Source organism: Phlebotomus argentipes, unplaced genomic scaffold, assembly GCF_947086385.1.
Source record: "Phlebotomus argentipes unplaced genomic scaffold, Phlebotomus argentipes genome assembly contig_2, whole genome shotgun sequence".
NCBI classification, from domain to species: Eukaryota; Metazoa; Arthropoda; class Insecta; order Diptera; family Psychodidae; genus Phlebotomus; species Phlebotomus argentipes.
In genome coordinates, this window is record NW_026776162.1 from 10,235,067 (window position 1) to 10,259,040 (window position 23,974).

A 23,974-nucleotide genomic window follows, 5' to 3' on the forward strand; every position below is an offset into this window, starting at 1 on the left:
AATATTTGTGGGGGGGAAGAAAAGTTTGGCCTCTTCTTGGTAAAAATTCCCCCGGTTTTTCCTCTTTTTTTTAGTTCACTGACTTCCTCATGCGATTCATGGGTGAGAACCCACATCAAGATAGAATTCAATGATTCCCTTTGTACATTCATCTCTGGATAATAATTTATCTTGCCCTCCCAAAACCTTCGTCGGGTGATGAACAATTTTGAGTCATCCCAGCGTGATAAATTGCACAATAAATATTATAGTTTTCACGCAAGATGAGAAATGTTTGTGTTGGTATCAAAGGGAGCTTTGAAAGCTCGTAATCTCTCCTCTTAATCCCTATGCACTTTCGTATTATGTATAGTGTGTGTGTGTGTGTGTGTGTGTGTTAGAAGAGGGGATTGAAGTTATTCCGTTAATTCTTTATCTAAATGTTGCACGAGAAGTGCTTTTGCTCCAACGATATGTTTAGAAAGAGATAAAGTTCTCCACCATGTGAAATTCGAAGCTCGACCGAAGAGAGTCTGTTTAAAGAGGAGATTAAATTAGCCTTGGTGTTTGTGGCAAAAGTCTCGCACATCAAAGACGCGCGGTGTATTTCAAAAAGACTTTTTGAGGCAATGCGAAGGATAAAGCGTAACGCGTGTTCCACAAGCCAAGAGCTCTCTTTGCCAAAACACACTAATAATTCACATCTGACTCCCGCCGATTTGATGACTTTGCGCGCAAGATGAAATACCGCGAGATCTCTGACAGTGAAAAGGAGGCACACAAATCCACTCGGCGTTTGTCTCTCTCTCTTTCTGCGTTTTGGTGGAAAATGCTCAGCAGAGCCGAAAATGAGGCTCCGCATTACGACGCCATGTGTACATAAGCTGAAGAATTTTTCAATTATAATCCCGCGCTCTTCATTCCCATTGAGCGTGCGAAGACCCCTTTTTCACTCTAACGACCCCTCATTGTGGGGGGTTGGTTTTCCGAAATGAATAAATAATTCCCGCACTGAGCCGCGGAAAAAGTGCGGCATCGCGAGCAAATATAGCAACACCTAATTATTGCCGAGGCGTTGAGAAGGTGTGAGGATGGAATTGAAATTTGTGTCCACGACGGCATTTTCCGCCGCGAATCTTACCGCCCAAAGCTCAGCTAATTTTTCATGACGTTTTAATTTACCACTGCTGACCTTCTCCATGACTAATGAACACCCTTTGACGCACCCTAATTAAAGATCCTCACGCTCTCTCCTCCCTTTTGGCCTCTTCCCGGTGGTGCTGGATGACGCGCGCGGACTTTGTGGTTTTCCCTCCTGCGGGGAAATCGCCCCAGAATGAAAAGAGTAAACAAAAGAGTTTGCGAGTGAAAGACATTCTTGTCGCTGACACATTTTGCACAAAACACCGCGTGTCACTCTGCCAGTTCCTGGGAAAAGCACCCCAAATCCCACCCCCTGTTGAATGCGCGCTACCTTGGGGATGTGTCACAGCCACGGAACAATCTCTATCAGTGCCAAAGAACAGAGTTGCTGAGCGATATTTGCAGATTTTCTGCACAAACGAAAGTGTCTTATGAAGTGCTTAAATTTAATATTATTTCATTTTGTGATCAACATTTCTATAACAAACATTTCATCTTAAGAATTTAATAAATTTCTGACACACTTTCCACTTGAAAGAATCATTTTCGGACTGACTTTCAAGACATTGCAAATTCAATTGTTGAAAATTCTAACGAGGATTTATCGAAGATTTCCAAAAACATATTTCATTAGTCAATAAAGATACATCTAAGAATAGTTTTAAGAAAATTTATGTCTCTGAAGATTTCAGTGAGCTCGTTAGCAAAGTTTTTAGTTGCTTTCCAAGTTGATAAACTCAAGATTGTAGAACTTTTTGTAGGAAAATCACTTATTTACGCAATGTTTTCGTCCTCAATTTCATGATTCATGAAGAATTTCTTAAATTAGTCATTAAACTTTTTACAAAAACATTTTTCAGCCTTGATAAATAATTTTGCTCAAATTAAGATATTTCTTGAGAAGAAATGTTTGGAATTCGTGCAAAGATTTTAGACGAAATCTTTCCGTCCACAAACTCAGCATCTCCGCACGGGCAAATGAGGAATCATTCCCACTCGTATTTTTGTCTAACAAGTAGAGGGTGATTATTTAAAGTGACGTTGAATGGGGGAGGAAAGCATCGGAGAACTATCGATAAAATTGAGACGGGGCAAAAAGCTTTCAGCACCACACGAATCACTGAGCGCTGCGGGGGCGGAAAAAAGCTTGGGGGTGATGCGCGGGAATGGGGCTCGTAATCGTCTTTTCACCGAGGGTTGACATTAATGTGGCGCTGATAATCTATCGGAGTCGCCTTTTTTCCCTCAGCATCAGCGCTTTCTCCCCATCTTTTTCGGGGTGGCCACAGAGAGACACGAAGAAGATACATTCTGGGGGAGCACAAATCATGCTCCAATTTATAAAAGCCAGCCAGAGTGTGAGTGATTGAGCACACGAGAGGTAAAAGTTGCACATGAAAAGCTGACCAATTGCATCTGTTTGCTATCAATTAAATGCAATTGCCGGTGGAATTGGATGAATAATTAAAAAGAGCTGATGGAAAACCATGAATAAATAACATTTCATTAACTAGCAAATCAATTTTCCAGAATATCAAGTGTTGGAAAATTGGGGAATTTGTTAAAATAATTATTTTTAGATTCTTAGAATTGCAAATTGAATTTCCAGGAATATTATTTAATTTAATTATCTATTAATATGAAGCTAATTTGTCTGTTTATTTGTGCACACATAAATAAATCAATCAATTTTCCATATTTGCTTGGCGTTTATTTTGCAAAAAAGTGTTATTTAATGCTACATTTTTATGTCAGTTAGTATTTTCACATGATGCTTATTTATTAAATCAATAAATATAAATACAAATTTGATTTCTGTGACTTTTGTGTACCAGAATCACGCGCAACATTAAAAATGGATGAACTTTTTCAGGGGGCGAAATTTGCCGAAATATTGCACGACTCACGTGCACCTGGCAGTGACGTGAAGGAAGGAGGAAAAGGACACATCCGTGGAGCTGAAATTGTCAATTGCATTAGATGCATTACGACGATTGAGTGGGAAGTGAAGCGGAAGCTTTTCAATTTGCCGCAGTTTAATATTGCAGACTGTTGCTGATGGTCTGCGGTGAGCATCGACCATCACAAACACTGACCCGCAAAATGCTCACTGATGGGCGTAATTGAAATTATCAATAGATTTTTCTGCAGCTGACAGGAAGCATCGCACGTCCTGGAGCTTCTCGTTCCACTGAACTGTGCAAATCATATGCCAAAGGGCCGAGAGAGAATTTCGACGAAAAATCCCGCCATAAAATATGCATTAAGCAAAGCTCATTTGTAAATGTGTCACTTGGGAGTGATTCGCAAATAAACTTTGCTCTGACTATCGTCAATAAATGATGCTTGGACGTAAAAGTTTCAACTTTATATTCATGCATTTCCCACCAAAGGAACTCTCGAAGGACTCAGTCAAAGAGAATAGCTTATGCCGAAAATCCTCTTCTGCATTCAATCGTTGGCTTTTTGTGGTGAGATTTATGGTGATGTTTCGACGAGGAAGATGAAATTGCATTTGCATTCTGTTTATTTACCATGTCCACATTGTGTGCGGAATTCTTTCACAGTCGATGTCTCTCAACTTTCAGCGCATTTATCGATTGGCTGCAGAGCTTTAACTTTTGCCCAGACAAATTCAATTTAGGGCATTTTGCTAGGGGTTTTTAATGTACAAACTCAGCTTCTGACTGCTCAATTTTGCTCCCCATTCAAATTAAGCTTCTAATTTAAACACTCTTGAGGTGCTTTTTATCAACCCAAATCAATGGACAAAGACGTGTAACTACAAATTTTCACATTATTTACTGACTGAGAAGATTCTTGGGCTGATGATTAAGTAAATGTGGAGATTTCTTGGAATTTCACCCATTTAATAATCTACTTCATGCATGTGGTTTGTGCCATATTTCATGCATCACTGCGATTCTCTAATTAATTCTAATGCCCAGAATCTCAAAGTCCTGCAGAAAGGAGTATGAAGAGGAGTTGCAGGGATTCTTGTAGCTTAACCAGACATGATTCAAGGAGATTCAAGACACTTAATTGACTCTCGAAGCGCGCCAGCATTGCAGTCATAAAATGCTGGAAACTTACGAGTTGCAGGAATAATCAAAAAGTCGTTAGAAATAATCTGAAGTAGGTCAAATTCAATAGAAGAATGTCTCTGTGAAGCATTACTCAGCGGCTGTTCAGCGTCATGCCATGACAGTGGCATCTGCTTCCACCAGCAACCAACCCAAGAGGCCTTTTGCTGAAAATATCCAGAATATGTGCGGCGGTCGTGTTTGGTAAGCCAGACTTATCCAAAAGATGACGACATCGGTTTACACCGTTCATGGCATTGTGGTCAAAATGAGAAACGCCGCAGTGTAACTTTAAGGAGGAACACTGTCGGGTTGTCTATTGATTTGCAAATAAGCATAATTTGCAAAATAGTCGCCTGAAACGTGATAGTGTGCATTTGGGGGATCAGTGATTTCCTTCTTAACTCGGAAAGCCACAAGAATGTGCACAATTTGTCGCCCAAGGAGTGTTTGCGGCGGCAGCGGAAACGTGACCACACAACTGCGCCGCTGAGGAAGACACAAAAGCTCATCCGGCAATGATGGTCGGGTCGTGGCAGGACTTCATGCCCCACTTGAGTGCCCGAATGCACTGAAACACAGTGCTGAGCGGGTGCTTTATGTTTATGGTGTGTGTGTCCAAAGAGATGGGAGGCAGAATTTGCATATTTCATTTTAGCCACCGAATAGGAATTCTGTTGCAGAAATGTTATTTGGGTTGTTTCAAATTGTCAAGGGGTCTTCGAGTCACCGCCGAGAGGCTTCTAAGCTCCGCCCACTCGAATGCCCCGCCCAAAAAAGGGTGTTTATACGGCGAAAATGGCACCCTTGGTGCAGTTGAACAATGTTGGGTAAATATAGAGGCCATAAATTTTGTTGTCTGACTCGCAATTGATTCTCTTTTAATAGAATGAAATGAATTTAGTAATTTAATACCTCATAATTGGCACTCTCCCTTCATCCGCACCCGCAGTTAATTGCATCTGCCACATAAGATTTGCTCTCTGGTGATGGCATTTGCGAAGAAACTCTGGGTGCTGTGGCATTGTTGAAACATAGTTTCCGCGCGCGCGGGAAGTTTCATGGGAGTTGTGAATTTCCCAGGCGAAGCCTGAGATTGTTTGTATTTTATTAAAAATTAATAAACTTTGAAAGTTCCGCCTTTGTCAGTTTCAACTGAAAACTTGTGAACCCCTCAAGAGATTTCTTCACATGGGAGATATGGAGATTGTGCTATCAGTGCGACAGTGTGACTCTGCTTTCCATAATTTTCCACCCCAATTGCCCCCAGTCGTATCGTGAGCAAATCTCTCGAAGAAATAATTCTGCTAATTTCACTATTTCTTGTACGCTTCCGCTCACTAATAATTGAGTGTGACGAGAGAGCGAGCACAACCCTTTTGTCACCCCTTTGCCCACTCCCCATTGGGTTTGTGCCAATTAACCGGATGGCACTTTTTAATTCACCCCCGCAGATCGTCCCACACGCACTCCTCTCACATTTGCTCCCTCTTATCAGTTGGCCCTGTTGAGTTGCTGCCCTCCGCCACCCCACAGGGGTTGTGGATGTGTGTGTAATTATCCTAATTTGAGGGGCGAAAAGAGATGATAAGACAAATTCCGACATGGCAATAAAGAGGAGATCCTGTGACCTCCTCTTTTGCTATTTTAAACCAGAACTTTGTCGAGGGCTTGATAGACGAGGGTGTTTTCATAAATTTTCAACAAGTTCAGAGAGAGCTCAGTATCGCTGAAAATATTTTCCCATGATAAGACACTGCCTGTTTATGCGATAACCGACAACTTTGCCGTTTAGCCCATTTAAGCCCACACTCGAGAGGGATGCTCCAACCCTCCCCCCCCACAAGGGATTTTCGTGCAGCCCAAACTTCCGCCATGGCGAGTGTCAATGCACAAAAATTGCGGGTGGAAACTTTCTTGTGTGCGCCTCATTGGAAATTCCACCCAACTTGAGCAAATGTGAGAGTCAAGTGGACTGTGTTGCGTCTTTACAAAGTAAAAAATCTAGGTTAAGACGAAGTCTAACAGAAATGATGTGTTCTAGAGAGTTGTAGGCTATCCTTTTCTCTTTCAAAGCGCTATTATTTTTCAAAGTTTGTTCAAAAACAACACTTCTATGAGTATTTCTATTGCACAATGCATAAAAAGATTTTTGTGTCAAATATTATGAATATTTACACCTTCTTGTGTTCATTTGCCGACTTTGATGTATTCTAGAGAGTTGTATATTGTGAAATAACCTTTTCAACGCGCTCTTACTTATGAAAATCGGATGGGAACTTTAGAAGATATGATCAGATTGACTCAAATAAACATTTTTTAGACATGAGATTTACTCTGAGCGTAAATATTGCAATGTAAACAATCCCAACACTGCAAATGGATTAACATTTTCCACTTCTAAACTTCACTCCCCCAAAGCTGTTAGTTTTATTGGGTTGCATCAAAAATGAAAGTTTATATGCGCATCATTAACAATTTTGAAGAGAATATCATCAACTGTTCCTGAACACATCAGTTGATGGATTTTCTCTTCGTCATCAAACAGTCAGAGAAGCTGGCAGCATTATGGTATTATGGCACGTGTTGTTATCAACATGTTTTAATCTCAAAATTCATTTCTCTCGTCAGTTGTTTATGCACTCTTAACTTACAATCTCATCTCGCTTCGCGAATATTCTCTGGCATTGCGAGAGACAGAGAGAGAGCATCTCATAATCTCTCAGTTTCCCATAGATTAGAAGTTTTTTTTTCTCATTGAATGCTCAATTTTACTGTGATAACATTTTCCCAGGGAAAAACCGCTGCACTCTGTCAACGGCATTTGATGGAGTTCCTTCGGGCAATATGTACTTTTGCTCTCGCGAAAGCTTTGTTGGTGAGCTTTGCTATTTGCACTGCGGAGAATTCAGGCATTCTTCAGTCTCTCTCTCTCTTCCTCGCTCGTTGTAATTTGTGTGCCACAACAAGGGCTTGTTTGTCCAGTGAGGGGTTGAATTGAAGGGGGTGCATTTCACTGAACTGGCTTTGTTTTCTGCCACAGGCTATCCCCTTGGGAACTGTGCACTCGTGAATTAAGCTCGCGCACCGTATTTAATATATATTTTGACTGAACATCTGTCGATTCTATTTTGATAATGTTGAACGAATTATTCGTCATTATGTGTTGTTATTAAGGGGTGGAAAGCTATGCACCATTTATTGATGGCAAACAAACTGCCCAGAGTACTCTATCTTGAGCAATAATAATAACTTACGATAATTATATTATCTGCTTTGAACAAGTTTTATCTCTTAAGCTTCATATAATTGAAAAATATCCTAACAATCTTTCCCCGCAGTTTAAAAATTAAAATCGATCCATGTTATTATGGCTGGAAGGTGAAAGCATGTTCTCATGGAATTGCGATGCGAGCTCTTAATTAATTTCTCCCTTCCATGTTGAGCGTTGAGCATGTAGAATTTAATATGCTTTTTGTGTGCTCTTGCTATCTATGAGGAAGTGCACAAGAGGAGCGTTTGATTGTCATTTATTGAGTTCTGATCAATTTTCCGGGCAACTGCACGAGAGATTTGTCACAGTTCCCATCGAAATTCGTCAACTTCACACTAATTTAAGCAATTTCTCGGGAATTCTCTCGACAAAATGGACACACAATTGTCCTTTGGACAAAAAAAAATCGCTCTCTCTCTCTGGATTTCCGCATGAAAATCGCCCTTTTCGCAGTGGATTTCACGCCCATGCGGAATATTTAGTGTCGAGGAATATGGACAGTTTGCGTGAGTAATTTACCACTGACGACACACTGGGCGAACGTGACTGGGATTTCACTGTGGGATCAAGCTCAGCATGGCCCATCAACGTGATGAATTATGCGAAGAACCAAATTCGGAGATGCTGAGGAATTCCATCAGGCACACCTGAAATGTCTTCTTCGCTCTCATTTTCCCATTTCCCCGAAACGCGCGCGCACAAATGACAATAATATTTTCCAAACTTGGGGCACACATGATGCTGAATTCTTTTGTCACTTCGCCACCCTTCACGAGGAGGTTGAAATGAGGAATTCCTACCGCATGGAAAATTGCCATGTCGCGCGTCGAATTAGATGCCTCAGTTGATGATGCAAACAGACATTGGCATTGGAGGAATTATCTGGGGCAAAGTTAGGTAGAATGATTTTCGTGTTTCCAATTTGTCACTGCGAAGCACATGCAATTGAGAAGTTACTCAACTTCCAAATGAATCTTCTGTGAGGGTGACGGGGGATGAAATCCACGTGAGCTGATTTCCTGAGGAGATTCTCATTTTCCACTTCAATGGAGAGAGAGAGAGAAAAAGTTCAGTCCATGCGAAAGATATGCACATTTTGCCATTTAACTCCACCTGAAGATGCAGGAATGTCAAGACACTGGCTCGACATTGTGTACAGATAATCTTGAGAGGCGATAAAATGTGGCATTTTACTGGAGCACATTGTATTGTGCTGGTTGAAGTGCATCTGAGAATTCTAAACGAATATTCACATTCGAACGCGATGCTCTATAAATTCAATGATCTGTAGGGAAAAGTCTTGAGCACTTCGAGGGGTTGCAAAAGTTGAAGAATTTTTCATCACCCGCAACATTAATTGAAAATTGAAAGTAATTTATGAAATGAGTGTTGATAAGGATGAACTCCATTAAGAGAATATTCCATGTTCTATTTGTTCAAGTGAAATAAGCATTTTACAAAGCCCCTTTCCATTCTTGTGGTTCAACGTATCACGTAGGAAAAGCGCTTCTGGCTCTTGCCGAAAAGCTCCCAAGCAAATGAGAAGCTTTTATACAAGAAGTCACAATGATTGAAATAAACAATGTTGCATGTCTTAAGTTTAAAATTCAATGATGATATTATAGTGAGAGAGAGTTCAGGGCAATAAAGCCGAGAGGAGCTTAAAGAGAATATGGAAATTGCACCCAGGAATTGCTAAGCAGAATGTGAAAAGTTCACAGGATTGCTTTTGTGTGACTATCGATGCACTTTGTTCAGGTGATTTATTGTGCTTTACCCAGAAATTACTTTCTCAACGTGGGACGAAATCGCGTGTAATCGTTCTTATGAATTTTCAATAAACACCCTCGATGGGGTGGATTTGTGGCTGAACATGGCTGAAGTGATATTTACATACACAGAACACCTCAGCATAGTTGCAAACAACTTCCCTAATTGAAATTTCACAATTCTCCATCCAGATTAACACATATTTCGGGTGGAGAATTGTATGGGATCATGGATTAGAATTTCGGATTCAAAGTGTTTCCCTATTCCTGTTCCCACAACACATACACACACACAGTGTACAAATGAAAAACAGCCGCATAACTCATCTTTGTGCAAAACCATTTTCTCACCTTCCGTCCAAAGCTCCAGGATATGAAGTATGAATTTCAACGGATTTCACACACACACAGAGCGAAAGTTCACAGCAAACCAACACACTTTCGAGATGATTGTCATGTTTATATGTAAAATCTCTTGCTTGCAACAATAGTTCCGCGTCAAATGTGAAATTTCAAACCTTTTTCTTCCTTTTGCCGGATAAAAATTGAAGTTTTTCACTGTACGAAATTCAATAAGTGCAGTTAGTCTCCAGTGGCGTTTCAATACATGCCCTCAACATGACGCAAGCACGAACTTCAATTCACCTGCTTTTGCTTGTCCGGACAAAAGGAGTGGAAGGAAACTTTCTTGACCGATTTCCTCGTACGACAATCACTCTCCATTCCCTCTTTGTCCACCCCAAATTCACGGTGTGTGCATTGACGAAATCCTTCAATATTCTCCAAACTTTTCAACGACATTCCACAGCAGAGCTGAAAAGGCCATCAGAGATTTATAGAGGAGGATTAAATGACACATGCTCATAGTGTCGTATTTAATCAGTTTTCTAAACATTTATTTGACTGATAATTATTTTGGATTCATTTTTGGCGTTTTCTTCACTTCATCAGAATTGATGTCATTTAAATTTGACAATTTTTTTTTACATTATGAAAATTGAAATAAAATTTTGGAAATTGTAATTTCAACTAACAGAAGACTCAATTTGTTGGTTTTTCTGTATTAAATGTATTTTTACCCCTATCTTCAATCTATGATCCACTCAATTCTGATCCATTTTGAGATGATTTCTTTGGCATGTAAATTCCTTTGCTGAAAAACTTTCAATTCACTTTACATTCTCAGCATCGTTTCACTATCGGACGACGGAGGAAAAATCTCCATCACTCGCTATCTCGTCTATTATGATAATGTCTGCAAACTCCTGAAGTGAAAAAGAGAGTGAGCGGATAAATTTGATCACTCTATCCGAACTTCTTGCACCACACATAAGTGTGCATGTGAGGAATGGATTTCGGGTGGAAAATTAAACTTCTCTGCGTCAAATCACGCTAAAATATCTTTGAGGAGTCTCTAAGTGGAAATTTATGGACGGCAGACACAGTGTTACAGTTGAGTGTGACATTGAGTGTGAATGCATCCTGAAAATTCACCCCCAGGGACACACTGAACACACCCTGGCACGTGTCTAATCTAAAATGTATATATTCTGTTTCAATGAACACTTTAAGCTCATCCCAAATGGAAGATATCAAGCCATAGAGAGAGAGTGTGGGAAAATTCTCTTTCATGTATGATGAAGCTTCTTCGCACTTTTTTCCACCCCCCGACGAACTTCGGGAAAAATCCACACACTCGGAATAATAAATAGGAGGGAAATTTAGAGAATTTCCTCCTTCTTCGAGGACTTGATAAGACCCACGCATTCCAACTTCCCGGTGCCACTATAAATTTCAATAATTCACAAGTGATAGCATTTCTCATCTGCTGAAATTTTTATAATATTTCTCCCTCTTTCCCGAGGCATTGTGTGTGTGTGAGATTCGCAATTTAATTTCTCTTGCTCCTCAGCCTCGAGATAATTCCGCATAACACTTAAGCATAAACAATGCTCTAAGAATGGGGAATTTTTTTTCACGAGCGCCACAGAAACTTTTTGCCAATGTGCAAGAGAGGAAAAAAAAGGACCGCGCGTAAGATATTACGACGCAAATTCTGACATAGAAACGCATTAATTCCAATATCATATTCGGATAAAAAATTAAGCATTACAACTCTCCACTAATTATTCGCAATTTCCTCGCACGCGAAATTCTTTATGTGGCCAAGGAACAAAGGGGAGGCGTGAAGGAGATTTCCTCCGGATGCCGTGCAAGGAGATAAAAGCCATGGATTGTGTCCTGGTTCGGAGAGGCTTTTATCTTCGTGTCACGTCGTAAATTCCATGTGGCCTGTGAACGCTGCGCCAAAGGAGCTTTCACGTACAGTATAAAACCCGATAACATTATGGGAAGCGATAATAAGGATGGTGTGTGAAGAATTATTGTTATGCTTCGCAACAAAACACCTCAAGGAGCTTCTCAAATTCGATGCCACCGGAGAAAGTTTTTTTCCCCATCGCAAGAGGCATTTTCATTGAGAAGCGCTGAACAAAGTTTTAAATTCAGCTTAACTCGGATCAAGTTTTATATATATGAATGTAGGCAATATTTGAAAAATGATGGGGAGAAATTCAAACTTTGCAGGCCTCAAAGACATCACTTCTCTGCAAATTGACACGAAATGATTTATACAAGCCTCAATAATTCTCAGGCGTATTTACTTAAAAGAGAAGGAAATTCACGATATTTAGAGAAGAGAGAAAGAGAGACAGAGAGAAATTATTTATACTTACTTAAGACTTTTCCTCCATGGGAAAATCATGTGGCATCCGCAATTTATAGGATTTTCGTGCAGGTGGAAAATGTCTTCGAAACTCATTTTCGAGGATTTCACATCGTCTTTTAATACACTTGAGGATTTCTGTCATAAGTATTTCCTCCAAAATTCGCACATGTTTACAATTTTCCACGATCACCGAGAGAGAGAGAGAGAATTTTACAGGGAGATTTGCTTTTTCAAATGAATTAATTGGGGAAGAAAGAATTGCGCTTTCTCGCATTGTTGGGAAATCTAGAAATTCACATAACCAATAAACTTGGGGGTTGCGGCTTTTCCCGGGAAGGAAAACCCACTTCGACATTCTCAATTAGCATATTCTGGATATTCTGTGCAATTTTGCGGAAGAAGAGCGCCCTAAATGAGTTGAATTGGGTCAGTGGAGTGATTCTCTGTCCCAGAAAGCCAACCATGATGGAACTGCTAAATTGAATTCCAGTTGTATGCAGCAAATTTTTAAGCACTCCGCTCAATGGCTCTTTAATTGGTGCAATTCTCCTCGCAAAAGCGCATTATTTAGTCATGAATTCCATGGAGAAAATCCCCTTGGATATTGTTATGGTTGTTGAGGAGTTTCTCAAGAACCACCCCTAAAATGCCATTGCTAGAAAACGTCCTTCTCCCTTCACCCTTCCCTGTTCGAAATTTAACTGCACAACGACTTATGGGATGTTTAAGGGAGAATTTCGCCTGAATGACTGCATTTAAATAAGTTTTCCATCACACTGGTCATTACACTGCCATCGCAGGCAAGAAGCCAACGCGATGGCAGCCGTGAAAAAATGTGCATTCTCTGCTCTTTTGCTCCCCCTTTTTCCGTGGAGGAGATGCAAATTGTCGGATGGAATGGACATATTTTACCATGCCTGAACTTCGCCGCATGTAATTTATTCAATTGCTGACTCCGGTGCTGAAGATGGCGGAAAAATGTGCTGAAGAATTACAGGGCCATCAATTCAACTCTGGCCCGGGACATCGCGCGCCATTTAAAATTAACCAACTTTTTATTACCCATTCATTCAATGGTCTTTCCATCAAATGCCCAATTATTCGCGGTGATTTCTTCCCGCACAAGCACCAATTTGTCATCTGCCAGCACTCGGTGGAGATTCATCGATAAAAGGAGTTTTTCCACCTGAATTGCCAGCACTTAAATTCCTCTTCCGCCCCAGCGTAAAAGAGTATTTTCAGTTATTAAATGGTGTGCTTTATAAACATTATAACTGGCGGCGGCGAAGCACCTTTCGGCATTTTCGCTATAGCTTGGCGGGCAAACAAAGAGGACTTGCGGGTGGAGAGCAATGAAAAATTAATAAAAGTTCGTCATGGACGGTTATGGTCATAATTTATATTTCCCAATGAAATTACTCGCCACTTTCGTGCAACTCAAATTCTTCCGCATTACCAACTTTTTATTGCCCCGTGAACTCTCCCGCGTCTCGGTGCTACATAATGAATTATATTATGCTAAAATTGGGGTGGGAAAGAGGGTGGTGCTTCGCATTAAAATATGTCATTGACAATCTCAAACTCTGTGGGTCAGCGCGATGCACAGAAGCGACTCAATGTGGGTAAAATAGGGGTTTGAAATTTATACAGCACCAACTGATGAACTTAAAATAAGTATAGAATCAGAATTCATAAGAATATTAGCAGTTTTATCGGCTTAAGTGCAAGAATTGGTGTGTCAATTTGAAGAAAAAGAACAATTTCACGCAATATACTTTCGTTGAATTGTACACCACTTCTAACTACAATATCTCCGCCTTGTTGCTGAAATGTGTTCCCTTTCGAGGTGGGAAATTAATTATGAATTTCAGCATAAAACGTCCTCTCATAAAACTCCACCGAAACGGGTGGAATTTTTATAAAGACACTTCTCTGAGCAGAGAGGCATTAAAAAGGGTGAGCTTTTGAGCTTTCGATGAGATTTACAGTAGATTCGCATGCGGGAGATCCTCATGAGGCGTCAGGAGAGGAGATTGTGAAACAATTTACGAGTGCAGATTGAGAGTAGATGGGAAATTCAAGCCTTTCATCGACCTTGTTGTGAAATATTGGAGTCACTTTGCCGCCGGCTGAGAACGGTCAAAAATGGGGGATGCTGAGCTAATATTAGGGGTCATTTGTGCTTGGGAAATTTCCCTCCGAGCGACGCACTTCAAGTGACTTCTTGGGCACAAAGTGCGAGCGAAGGTGTGAATAAATTGTTGGCAGTGAGACAGAATTTTTTCTCGCTCATTTCTCAGGACTTCTCTTGTATTGCGCGCCATGCGAGTGGCCGGAGTTATTTACGACAATGACTTTCTGTGAAATTCGCCCCTTTTCCATCCCGCACGACGTGATGTATTTCACTTGAATCTCCCCTTTTACCATCCTCCTCATCCCAGGCAAATGCCCGGGCATTTCCCCGGCCAGAGGGGAGCAAAAAGGGAAAGTCTCTGACGCTATAAAAGTGAATCGTGCCATGACTATTAAATGCCACTGTATTTACCTTATTAGATGAAAAATTATACAAATCACAAATTGGATCCACACCAAATTCCCAAGGCGTGCTGGAAACTCACTAAGGCAGGTGCAAACTTTTGAGATTTACCCCCTCCCCCCCCGGCCGCCGCCCTCGGTTGTTTATTGCGTGTAGCCGAAGTTTCTTTGGCAGCCATGGAACAAAAGTTTCCCGCCTGAACATCTCCAAACTCTGTCTCGCCATACGATCAACATACGCAGTTTCGTGTGGCAAATCAACAAATTGATCGGAATAAACTTTCGCAATATTAATAAGTCAGTAAGGAATTGATGCTTGAGCAATGTTCTTCCACGCACTTCTCTCAATTCTACTCAATTGACTGTGGAACATATTTTTCGTGGGGATGTGGAAGTTGTGGGGAAAAGACTGGGGAGATAATGGCGTTATATTGAATTTCAGAAGTTCTCGATTACTGACAAAGAATAAGAGTTGAGAAAATCATCTGTTTTCAAATGGAAACACTTGATTTTTCACACACAAAGTGCATAAAATATACTGAAAGTCAAAGTTAAAGTTTATTTTTGTGTGGCTTGTGAACAATTTCGCTTGACAAGCAATTCATATTGATTGTTAATCTACAATTGTGTCAACTCTGCGGTCTTTCGTCGATCCATAAACACTTTACTATTGCGGGGAACTTCAACAAGTGGGATGACGTACACATATATCGTGCATGAGAGATGGAATGCTGAGGTGTTTATGTGATGTCAAAATTCCACCCACCGCCCAGAAAGCTCTCTCGCGCGCGCTTTCACTGATTTAGATTACAAATGTTATGAGAGTTGCTGGCAGTTAGTGGTGGAAAATATGAAGCAAAACCAATATAATGTTCAAAAGTTGCCTCAACCGCAACTTCATCCACAGCCCCAGAAAGACGATGAAACTTGGTTGCAGAGGCAAAAGTTTCTGTCATTAATTTTTGCTCTCCTGCGCCCACATCCACATTATCGTGTCATATATGCTGCTGGGGTAATATATTGCCAATGGGGGTGAAGAAATGGGAAAGTCGCAGTGCGTGGCATTATTAATGCACGATTGTGTGCAAATTTCAACCCCGCTCGCGCACTGTCCTTTCATATATACCCAAACGAATTTGCTATTACTTTCCCTCTGGGTTAATTCAAGCATGACCAAATGCCAATATTTCAGGCCGAGTTGCCTCAACTTTTGTTCAAATATCATACATGGTTTGTTGCACTCCGCATGACTTCAGCATTCAATTTTCCATTACATCGTATAAGATATTCCAACTGCGAATCGTTTTCCGTTTCCAATGTGATTCTCCGCCACGAGTGCATCTCTCATGCTCTCCAGAACATCATACGCCAAGAATCCGGCACAACTTTTCAGTTGGGAGGGTGGAAGAGAGCTTTTGACTCTTTAATGCAATTTTCTTTAAAGTGACTCTTCATAGGGGCTTTGCAGGGTGCTCTTTGTGGGTGTGTTTTCCCTCTAAACTCCTCCACTGAGCAAAGTTATCCGCTTCAAATTCATGGCAGAAGAAGGCTATTTGCAGTCAAAGGGTGGCGAATTCGCTGGCTTTTATTGCTGCAAAGTGACCGGAAGAAGTGAAAATCGGCTTGTTTACTATCAATTTCATCAATCTGTTGATACATAGTAGAAATTTTTCCAAATAAGATTTGCTCTAGAAACATCTTAATTTGCCAACACTGCAAATCGATTGTGGTTACGCTGATAAGACTGATAAGGCATAATTCATGCTTCTCAATTTATATTTTGCATATAACTTTGTGTTTCATACTATGTACAATCTTTAAAAAATGTAAATTTCGGACAAAAGGATTTTTTAAGAGATGGAAAAGCAATAAAATTCAACATTTCTTTCAAAATCACCTCAAATGCTAACAAAAGAAACTGAAAATCTCACTAAAACAATACTTAAATAGAAGAAAATGGAGAAGAATACTAGAAAAAGCTCAATATTGAACTTCAAAGAGCACCAAAGCATCTTATATGATTAAAATTGAGCATAATTTTTCCGCAATCCCTTTGCGTAAACACTATACATTGTTTCCATACAGGATCAATAACACTTTTTCCTTGGTTTTCTCAGTAGATTAAATTAAAACACCCACAAAATTCACTACTTTATTTCATTGACAACAAATGATCAGCTGCAAACGATCCCCATACGTATTATTGTATACATTGTATATTGTGGGTCACATGCATAAGTGATTAGAGATCAGCTTTGCGATCGCTATTTGATCACCCACCAATTGAACAATTGTCGTCAAGATTTAGACTTACTGCGAGGCCTTGCTGATAAGAGTTGGGCGTTGAACTGGGCGCTGCAGCCTTTTGACCCGGCCTTATCGCCGATCTGGCGATGCACAGAATGCTGATCACAGCGAAAGGTGGGTATAAAACACCTCTCTCGCCAATGTCGGAATCACAGTTCAGTTGTGGTAGCAGAACAAGCCACCATGCGCTGTGCAGTAATTCTTTGTGCTCTGGGTGAGTAGCGAGTCCTCATTTGGGGATGTGCGCAGGACGTGCTAAGGAGTCTTCTTGTCTCTTTGCAGTTGCCAGTGTTCTGGCCAGCCACGATGCCGCCTTCAATGCCCACCAGGAATACACTTACGCCGTCGAGTCACGCACCCTGACTGGCTTCCCCGAGCAGAGGGACCAGTACGCCGGTGTGTTCTCCCGTGCCAGACTTACTCTGTGCCAGAAGAGCGAGACCGAGCTGATCGGCCGCTTGACCAAGGCTGAGTACGCCCCCTTCAATGGACAGCTCATCGAGGGCTGGGCCTCTGAGGTGGACGAGAAGACTCTGCCTTACAAGCAGCAGCCTTTCTGCGAGAAGCCTTTCAGCATCGAGTACAAGAACGGCGTGATCCGCTCTCTGGCCTTCGACGCGTGCATGTCCAACGAGCACGCCAACCAGGTTAAGGGTGTCATGTCGCAGTTCCAGCTCGATCTCACTGGTGAGAACGAGGTGAAGTGCAAGTACAACCAGGTGCCCACTCAGGATCCCAAGAAGAACATCGTCGGCTCCTACAAGGCCATGGAGTCCACCGTGACTGGCAAGTGCGAGGTTCAGTACCAGGTCACCCCTGTGCCTGAGCACTACGCCGAGACCCACCGCGAGTGGTTCCCCATTCCCGAGCTGAAGCACAACCACACCTACCAGAACGTGCAGATCGTGAAGACCAAGAACTACGACAACTGCGACAAGCGCATCGGCTACCACTTCAGCCTGCAGACCATGGAGGAGAACGACGACAAGCCCAACTCCAACCAGATGGGTGACTTCTTCTCTCGCAGCTCCGTGTCCAACGTGTACATCACCGGCCAGCTCACCAACTACACCATCCAGTCCGCCGCCACTTACAACAAGGTGCACGTCAGTGCCAACCTCCGCGACGACGAGTCCCCAATGGTGGCCAGTTACGTGAAGGTGACCCTCGAGGACGTGAAGCCCCTGCACGGTGCCTGCCAGGGCCCAGAGAACGCTCTGCCCGCCGGTGACCTCGTCAGCCGCTACAACCTGCCCTCCGACACCAGCAACGCCATCCGCCCCGTGCAGGAGGATGACGATGATGATGATAGCTCCAGCTCTGACTCTGACTCTAGCTCCGACTCTAGCTCTGAGGAGGAACATGAGGTGAACAAGTACGCCAAGAAGGACGATTACGAGCACGAGAAGCTGCAGCGCAAGCAGGAGGCCCGCGAGGAGGAGAAGCAGAAGGCCAACAAGCGCTACAACCAGGAGAAGAACTTCGAGAAGTACCAGCCCCACCACAATCGCCAGCGCCGCAGCGTTGCCGGACACCCCCACCAGCAGCAGGACATCAAGTACACCCACAAGATGGAGGAGGTGAGCTAATCAGCTATTGATTTCCCTAATCTTTCAGTCGATAAAATCTCTTTTTCCTTTGATTCCATTAGAAGAACTACAACAACTACAAGCCATCCAGTGAGTCCGACTCCAGCTCTGACGACTCTGATGACTCTGATGACTCTTCCGACTCCTCTGACTCCTCTTCCGACGACTCTGATGACTCCAACAGCTCCTACTCCGACTCCAGCGACAGCAGCTCCTCTGACAGTCTTGATGACAGCCAGGAGTTCTGGCACCCCAAGCCCAACATGATGCAGAGCCCCGAGCACGCTTTCCTGCCCTTCTTCGTGGGCTACAAGGGTCACTCCATCGCCGCCAAGGTCGATGTGGCCAAGAAGGCCGTGGAGCTCTTCCAGGAGATCGCCCGTGATGCTCAGGAGCCATCCCAGCTGCCCAAGCACAACACCCTCGCCAAGTTCACCACCGCCGTGCGCTTGATCCGCGTTATGGACTTCGACCAGATCGACTTCGTCGCCCAGAAGCTCATGCTCGCCGCCAAGGCTGCTGACCGCAAAACACCCGATGACAAGTACAACCAGGTAAGACGCTAATCCCTTCCTCTCGTTCTTGTTCCGACTTCTAACGATTGTTTGCTATTGCAGGAGAGTCTTCCCCAGCAGCACCCGGCTCATGATGCTTGGTACGCCTTCAGAGATGCCTGCGCCGAGGCCGGAACCGGTCCCGCCGTCGCCGCCATCTTCGAGTGGATTGCCAAGAAGAAGGTCCATGGTGAGGAGGCCGCCCAGCTCGTCGCCACCCTGCCCAACAGCGTCCAGGTCCCCACTGACAAGCTCCTCCACGACTTCTTCAAGATGGCCACCAGCCAGACTGTCCAGCAGCAGCTGTACCTGAACGCCACCGCCCTCTTCGCTCTTACCCAGATCGTCGAGCAGGCTGTCGTGAACAACCAGACCGCCTACGAGTACTACCCCGTGAACGTGTACGGACGCCTGGCCGACAAGCGCTCCCCCATCGTCCACGACGTCGCCCAGTGGCTCAGCGCTGAGCTGAAGCACGCCATCGAGCACGAGGACAGCCACCAGGCCCTGACTTACATCCGTTGCCTCGGCAACCTCGGACACCCCACCATCCTGGCCGCTTTCGAGCCCTTCCTTGAGGGAGAGCTTGAGTGCACTGGCTTCCAGCGCGCCGCCATGGTTGTTGCCTTCGACCAGCTCACCCAGAACTACCCCAAGCTTGCCCGCAGCGTGCTGTACAAGCTGTACCAGAACATCGCTGAGGTCCATGAGGTCCGTTGCGCCGCTGTTATGCAGCTGATGCGCACCGAGCCCCCAGTGCATATGCTCCAGGCCATGGCTGAGTTCACCCACCACGACCCATCCCGCGAGGTTCGCGCTTGCGTGAAGACCGCCATCGAGTCCGCCGCTGATCTTGAGCACGCTCACTACCAGGAGTTCGCCGCCGCCGCCCGCGCCGCCGTCCCCATGCTGACCGAGGAGGAGTTTGGCGCTTCCATGAGCATTGTGCACCTGCGCGATGCCTTCCTTGAGAAGTTCAACCTTGCCGCCCTTGCCCAGTTCACCAGCTTTGGCTCTGACGACAGCATCCTGCCCTCCGCCGTGCACGCCTACATTGAGAAGAGCTACCGTGGCTACCGTCGTGCCACCCTCGCCTACGCTATGACCTCCTCCGTGGAGCGTCTGTTCGACCTGTTCTACGAGCAGTTCGAGGACAACCAGGAGCAGAAGCAGGAGCGCGAGCAGCACTACAAGGCCCAGAAGGCCTCCGCCAAGAGCAAGAAGTACAGCTATGCCGCCAGCGGTGGCAACCCCAAGAACGCCGCCTTCGCCGACTGGACTTACGACAAGGTCGCCGATATGCTCAACATCCAGCCCGATCAGGCTGAGCCCGTCGAGGCCCAGTTCCTCGTCAAGCTCTTCGGAGCTGAGCGCTTCTTCGCCTTCGGCAACGCCACCGTCGAGCAGCACATGCCTTTCTACATCCGCATGCTGGCTTCCGCTTTCAAGCAGGGCTACAACTTCCACCACACCAAGTTCTTCAACCAGGACCAGCTTACCGTGGCCTTCCCCATGGAGTCCGGTCTGATCTTCTACCACCGCTTCTCCGTGCCCACTTACGTGAGCGCCACCGGTGACTTCCGTGGCCGCAGCCAGCCTGATGCCGCCAAGTTCGGTCCCCGCGATGAGGACATGTACGCCCCCATCGAGACCCCCGACTACATCAACGCCACCTGCGCCCTGCACTTCGTCTATGCCGTGAGCATGCAGAGCCAGACCGGTTTCTTCACTCCCCAGGACCAGCAGCGTTACATCGCCGGCCACACCCGCAAGTTCCAGATCAATCTTCCTCTGAACATTGCCGTGAACATCGACCTGAAGAACGAGCACTTCTCCGCCACTCTGCGCCCTCTGTTCCCCCACAAGTCCATCGATGTTGCCCACTACAGCAGCTGGCCTTACACTGCCCGCAAGGATATCATGGACCTGAGGCCCGTGTCCGAGGCCAAGGACGTCAAGCCCCTGCGCCTGCGCCCCACTGTCAACCTCAACACCTGCTACGGTGACAAGATGACCGGTATGGCTTTCCGTTTCTACGGTGACCACGAGATCCGCACCCCAGTCGAGTACACTCTGTGGCGCCACTTCGCCGAGCACCGTGACGACATCGAGGAGTTCGCCTTCTTCCCATGGGCCGTCCACTTCGCTCCCCACGCCAACCTCAACGTGGCCTTCGACGCTGAGAAGAGCACCGCTCACGCCGTGACCTTCTACTTCAACTGGGCCAAGCAGTACGACGCCGAGTTCGGACCTGGTGGCCAGCAGCGCTCCCAGTTCGCCCAGGTGCGCGGTACCCCCCGCTCCCAGTACGACAACCTGGCTATCCCCGCTTCCCTGAACCCCGACAGCGAGCGCCGCGCCGAGCAGTACCTGCAGGTCGCCGGAGCTGGCATCAAGAACAGCAAGGCCTACGTCGTGGACTGCGGAGCCGTGTTCCACCGCGGACAGCAGGGTGCCTACTTCGAGAAGAGCAGCCAGGTTGCCCACTTCATCGCCACCTTCGCCGTGGCTGACAGCAGCGTTGCTGACAAGTCCAGGGCTCTGTTCTTCGCCGCCGCCGTTCCCGCCAAGGAGTCCCCCATCCACCTCTGCGCCGTGGCCGAGGCCAAGCTGCCTTCCGCCGCCCAGCTGAACTTCAAGCACGCTCTTGAGACCGTCGCCGGCGGTGATCTCTTTGCCGATGTCCTCGTGGGCATGGACAAGTGCGACTCCACCGATGCCTTCCACGCCAAGATCAAGGGTAATGTTGCCCAGACCGACGCCTTCAGACGCTACATCAAGCAGTCCCCCGAGGGACAGCAGTGCCTGTACCAGATGGAGCACGGAGACTACCAGCTCCCCGCTTGTGTGAACGCCACCCACCGCGCCGCCCTCATGCAGGACGTGCAGCTGCAGATCGAGTACAACTTCGAGCACCCCGAGGTCACCAACTTCACTAGTGAGGCTGTTGCTCTGGCCAGATACTTCAGCGCTGGCTTCAACTGGGATCAGGACCACACCTACGAGGGCAAGCCCGGACGCGTGCAGTTCGCCTACGAGCTCTCCCCCAGCGGCTACTACGGCAACTTCACCCTTGCCACTCCCTCCTACAAGGCTGAGCTCATCAACGAGCACCTCAACCCATGGCTGAGGGCTGCCCTGACCGTGCACCCCGAGTACGACCTCTTCGACCGCGTCGCCCTGACCGCCTTCCATGAGGAGTACAAGCCAACTTGCAGCATCAACAAGAACAAGATCAACACCTTCGACTCCTCTGTGCTGAACTACAACTTCGGCAAGTGCTGGCACGTGGCCTACATCACCGATGCCGATGAGTACGAGTACGACAACGAGGATGAGGAGAAGAACGAGCAGTTCGACGATGAGGACATCGCCATCCTGGTGCGTCAGCCCAACGGTGATGATGATAAGGACGTGATGGTGGTGCTCGCCCAGGAGGAGCAGCACGACTTCGTGATCTACATGCCCGCCAAGGAGGTTCAGGCCCGCCACGTGTACGTGGATGGTGAGAAGAAGCCCGTGAGCGAGAAGGAGGCCATCGAGATCTTCAGCGAGGATGATGCCCAGCAGCCCCTGGCCCGCATCTACTGCGGACCCGTCGGTGAGGTGACCGTGGAGATCCGCGATGGCGCCGCCACCGTGGTGACCAACGGACAGACTGTCGTGATCGAGAGTCCCGAGAACCGCGGTGAGGTCCTCGGTGTGTGCGGTTCCAACGACGGTGAGCGCGAGAACGATATGCAGACCCCCGCCAAGTGCTACCACCGCAAGGTGTCCCACTTCGTGGCCGCTTATGCTCTGGATGACGCCACCTGCGAGGGTGAGGCTAAGGTTGTGAAGAAGGAGGCCGCCCAGGCCCAGTGCTTCGAGGAGGAGCTCCTCTTCACCGACGCCGTGACTGACATTGAGGCTGGTCGCCAGCACTACGGACAGGGAATCCACGATGATGAGGATGATTCCTCTGACTCTGACTCTTCTTCCTCTGATGACTCTGACGATTCCGACGACTCCGACGACTCCTCTGACTCTTCCTCTGCCGACGAGGAGCAGCTCGCCGTTGCCGAGAAGAACAGGCAGCACCACTACCAGCAGAAGAAGTGCGAGGCTAAGCACCAGACCCAGTACGTTGAGCGCAACGGTGAGATCTGCTTCACCATCCGCCAGCTGCCTGCCTGCGAGCAGCCCTGCCACGCCACCGAGAAGATCGACAAGCGCGTGCCCGTGTACTGCAGGCCCGCTTCCGAGCCCGCTGCCCAGCTCTACCGCCAGCAGATCCGCAAGGGTGCCAACCCCGATCTGCGCGACAAGGCTCCTTCCCGCTACATCAACTTCGCCGTGCCCCAGACCTGCACCATGTAAAGACCCCAAAGTGACGTATTTATTGACCAATGTAGAGTAGAAGAGCAAATATAGCGGCCGTCTCGGTCCAAAAATAATAATCTAACGACTTTCCTTCCTCTCTTGAATATCAACTTCGTTGCACACTTCACACCCTCTTATTCACCTTTGTCTTCCAAGGGGATGACAATCCTAACTTTCAATATCAATCAACTGAATATTCTTTTAAATGATCAGCTTTACTCGCTTTAGAAAAAATTATTGAAACCTTTATACAAATTTTTAATGATTCTTGCGACTCTTTCTCCCCTTCTAGCTTTAATTTCCAACTAATCTTAATTCACTATTGAGGGTTAACAAGAAGAATTTTTTCTCCGAATTTCTCATGTATTCAATGCATCCTATCTCATTTCTCGGAATTCCCTCCATTGAGCGCCAATTGAACTACAATCCAAATATGATTGCCTTCTGTGGCAGCCGCGTGAAGATGTCTAAGGGCGATGAGCTGTGCATGTCGGCGTCCCGCCGTGCGGATTGATGCTCTCCCGGCGCGATGTTGAGTGAAAATGCGAATCTCGGCAAGTGTGACTCGATTTTTCACTTTGCTCTCGAGTGTATGGCTCCAGTAAATAGGAGAATCACGTCTGCAGATGGAGTCCTTTCAGCTCCTGGAGT

The 23,974-nt window shown here is 45.7% G+C and overlaps 2 protein-coding genes across 2 annotated transcripts; both read left to right on the forward strand.

The window, feature by feature from the left end:
- Positions 1–16,975: 16,975 nt before the first annotated feature.
- Positions 16,976–17,405, forward strand: LOC132265265 (vitellogenin-like; the record flags this gene model as incomplete). Its single annotated transcript, XM_059765845.1, has 2 exons — positions 16,976–17,032; positions 17,101–17,405. Coding segments are annotated over exons 1-2 (336 nt in total), but the record flags the coding sequence as incomplete, so codon positions are not given.
- On the forward strand, positions 17,406–23,400 carry LOC132265102 (vitellogenin-A1-like). Its single transcript, XM_059765586.1, has 3 exons — positions 17,406–18,398; positions 18,470–18,961; positions 19,043–23,400. Exons 1-3 carry the CDS (start codon positions 17,442–17,444, stop codon positions 23,318–23,320), a joined length of 5,727 nt encoding a protein of 1,908 aa, XP_059621569.1. The 5' UTR covers positions 17,406–17,441; the 3' UTR covers positions 23,321–23,400.
- Positions 23,401–23,974: the final 574 nt, after the last annotated feature.

Bases quoted from the DNA above. Each gene is read 5' to 3' on its own strand.
- LOC132265102 (XM_059765586.1), top strand. From the start codon at position 17,442: ATGTCCAACGAGCACGCCAACCAGGTTAAGGGTGTCATGTCGCAGTTC. The intron at 18,399-18,469 runs GTGAGCTAATCA...TGATTCCATTAG, and splicing joins ACACCCACAAGATGGAGGAG to AAGAACTACAACAACTACAA. The intron at 18,962-19,042 runs GTAAGACGCTAA...CTTCCCCAGCAG, and splicing joins CCGATGACAAGTACAACCAG to CACCCGGCTCATGATGCTTG.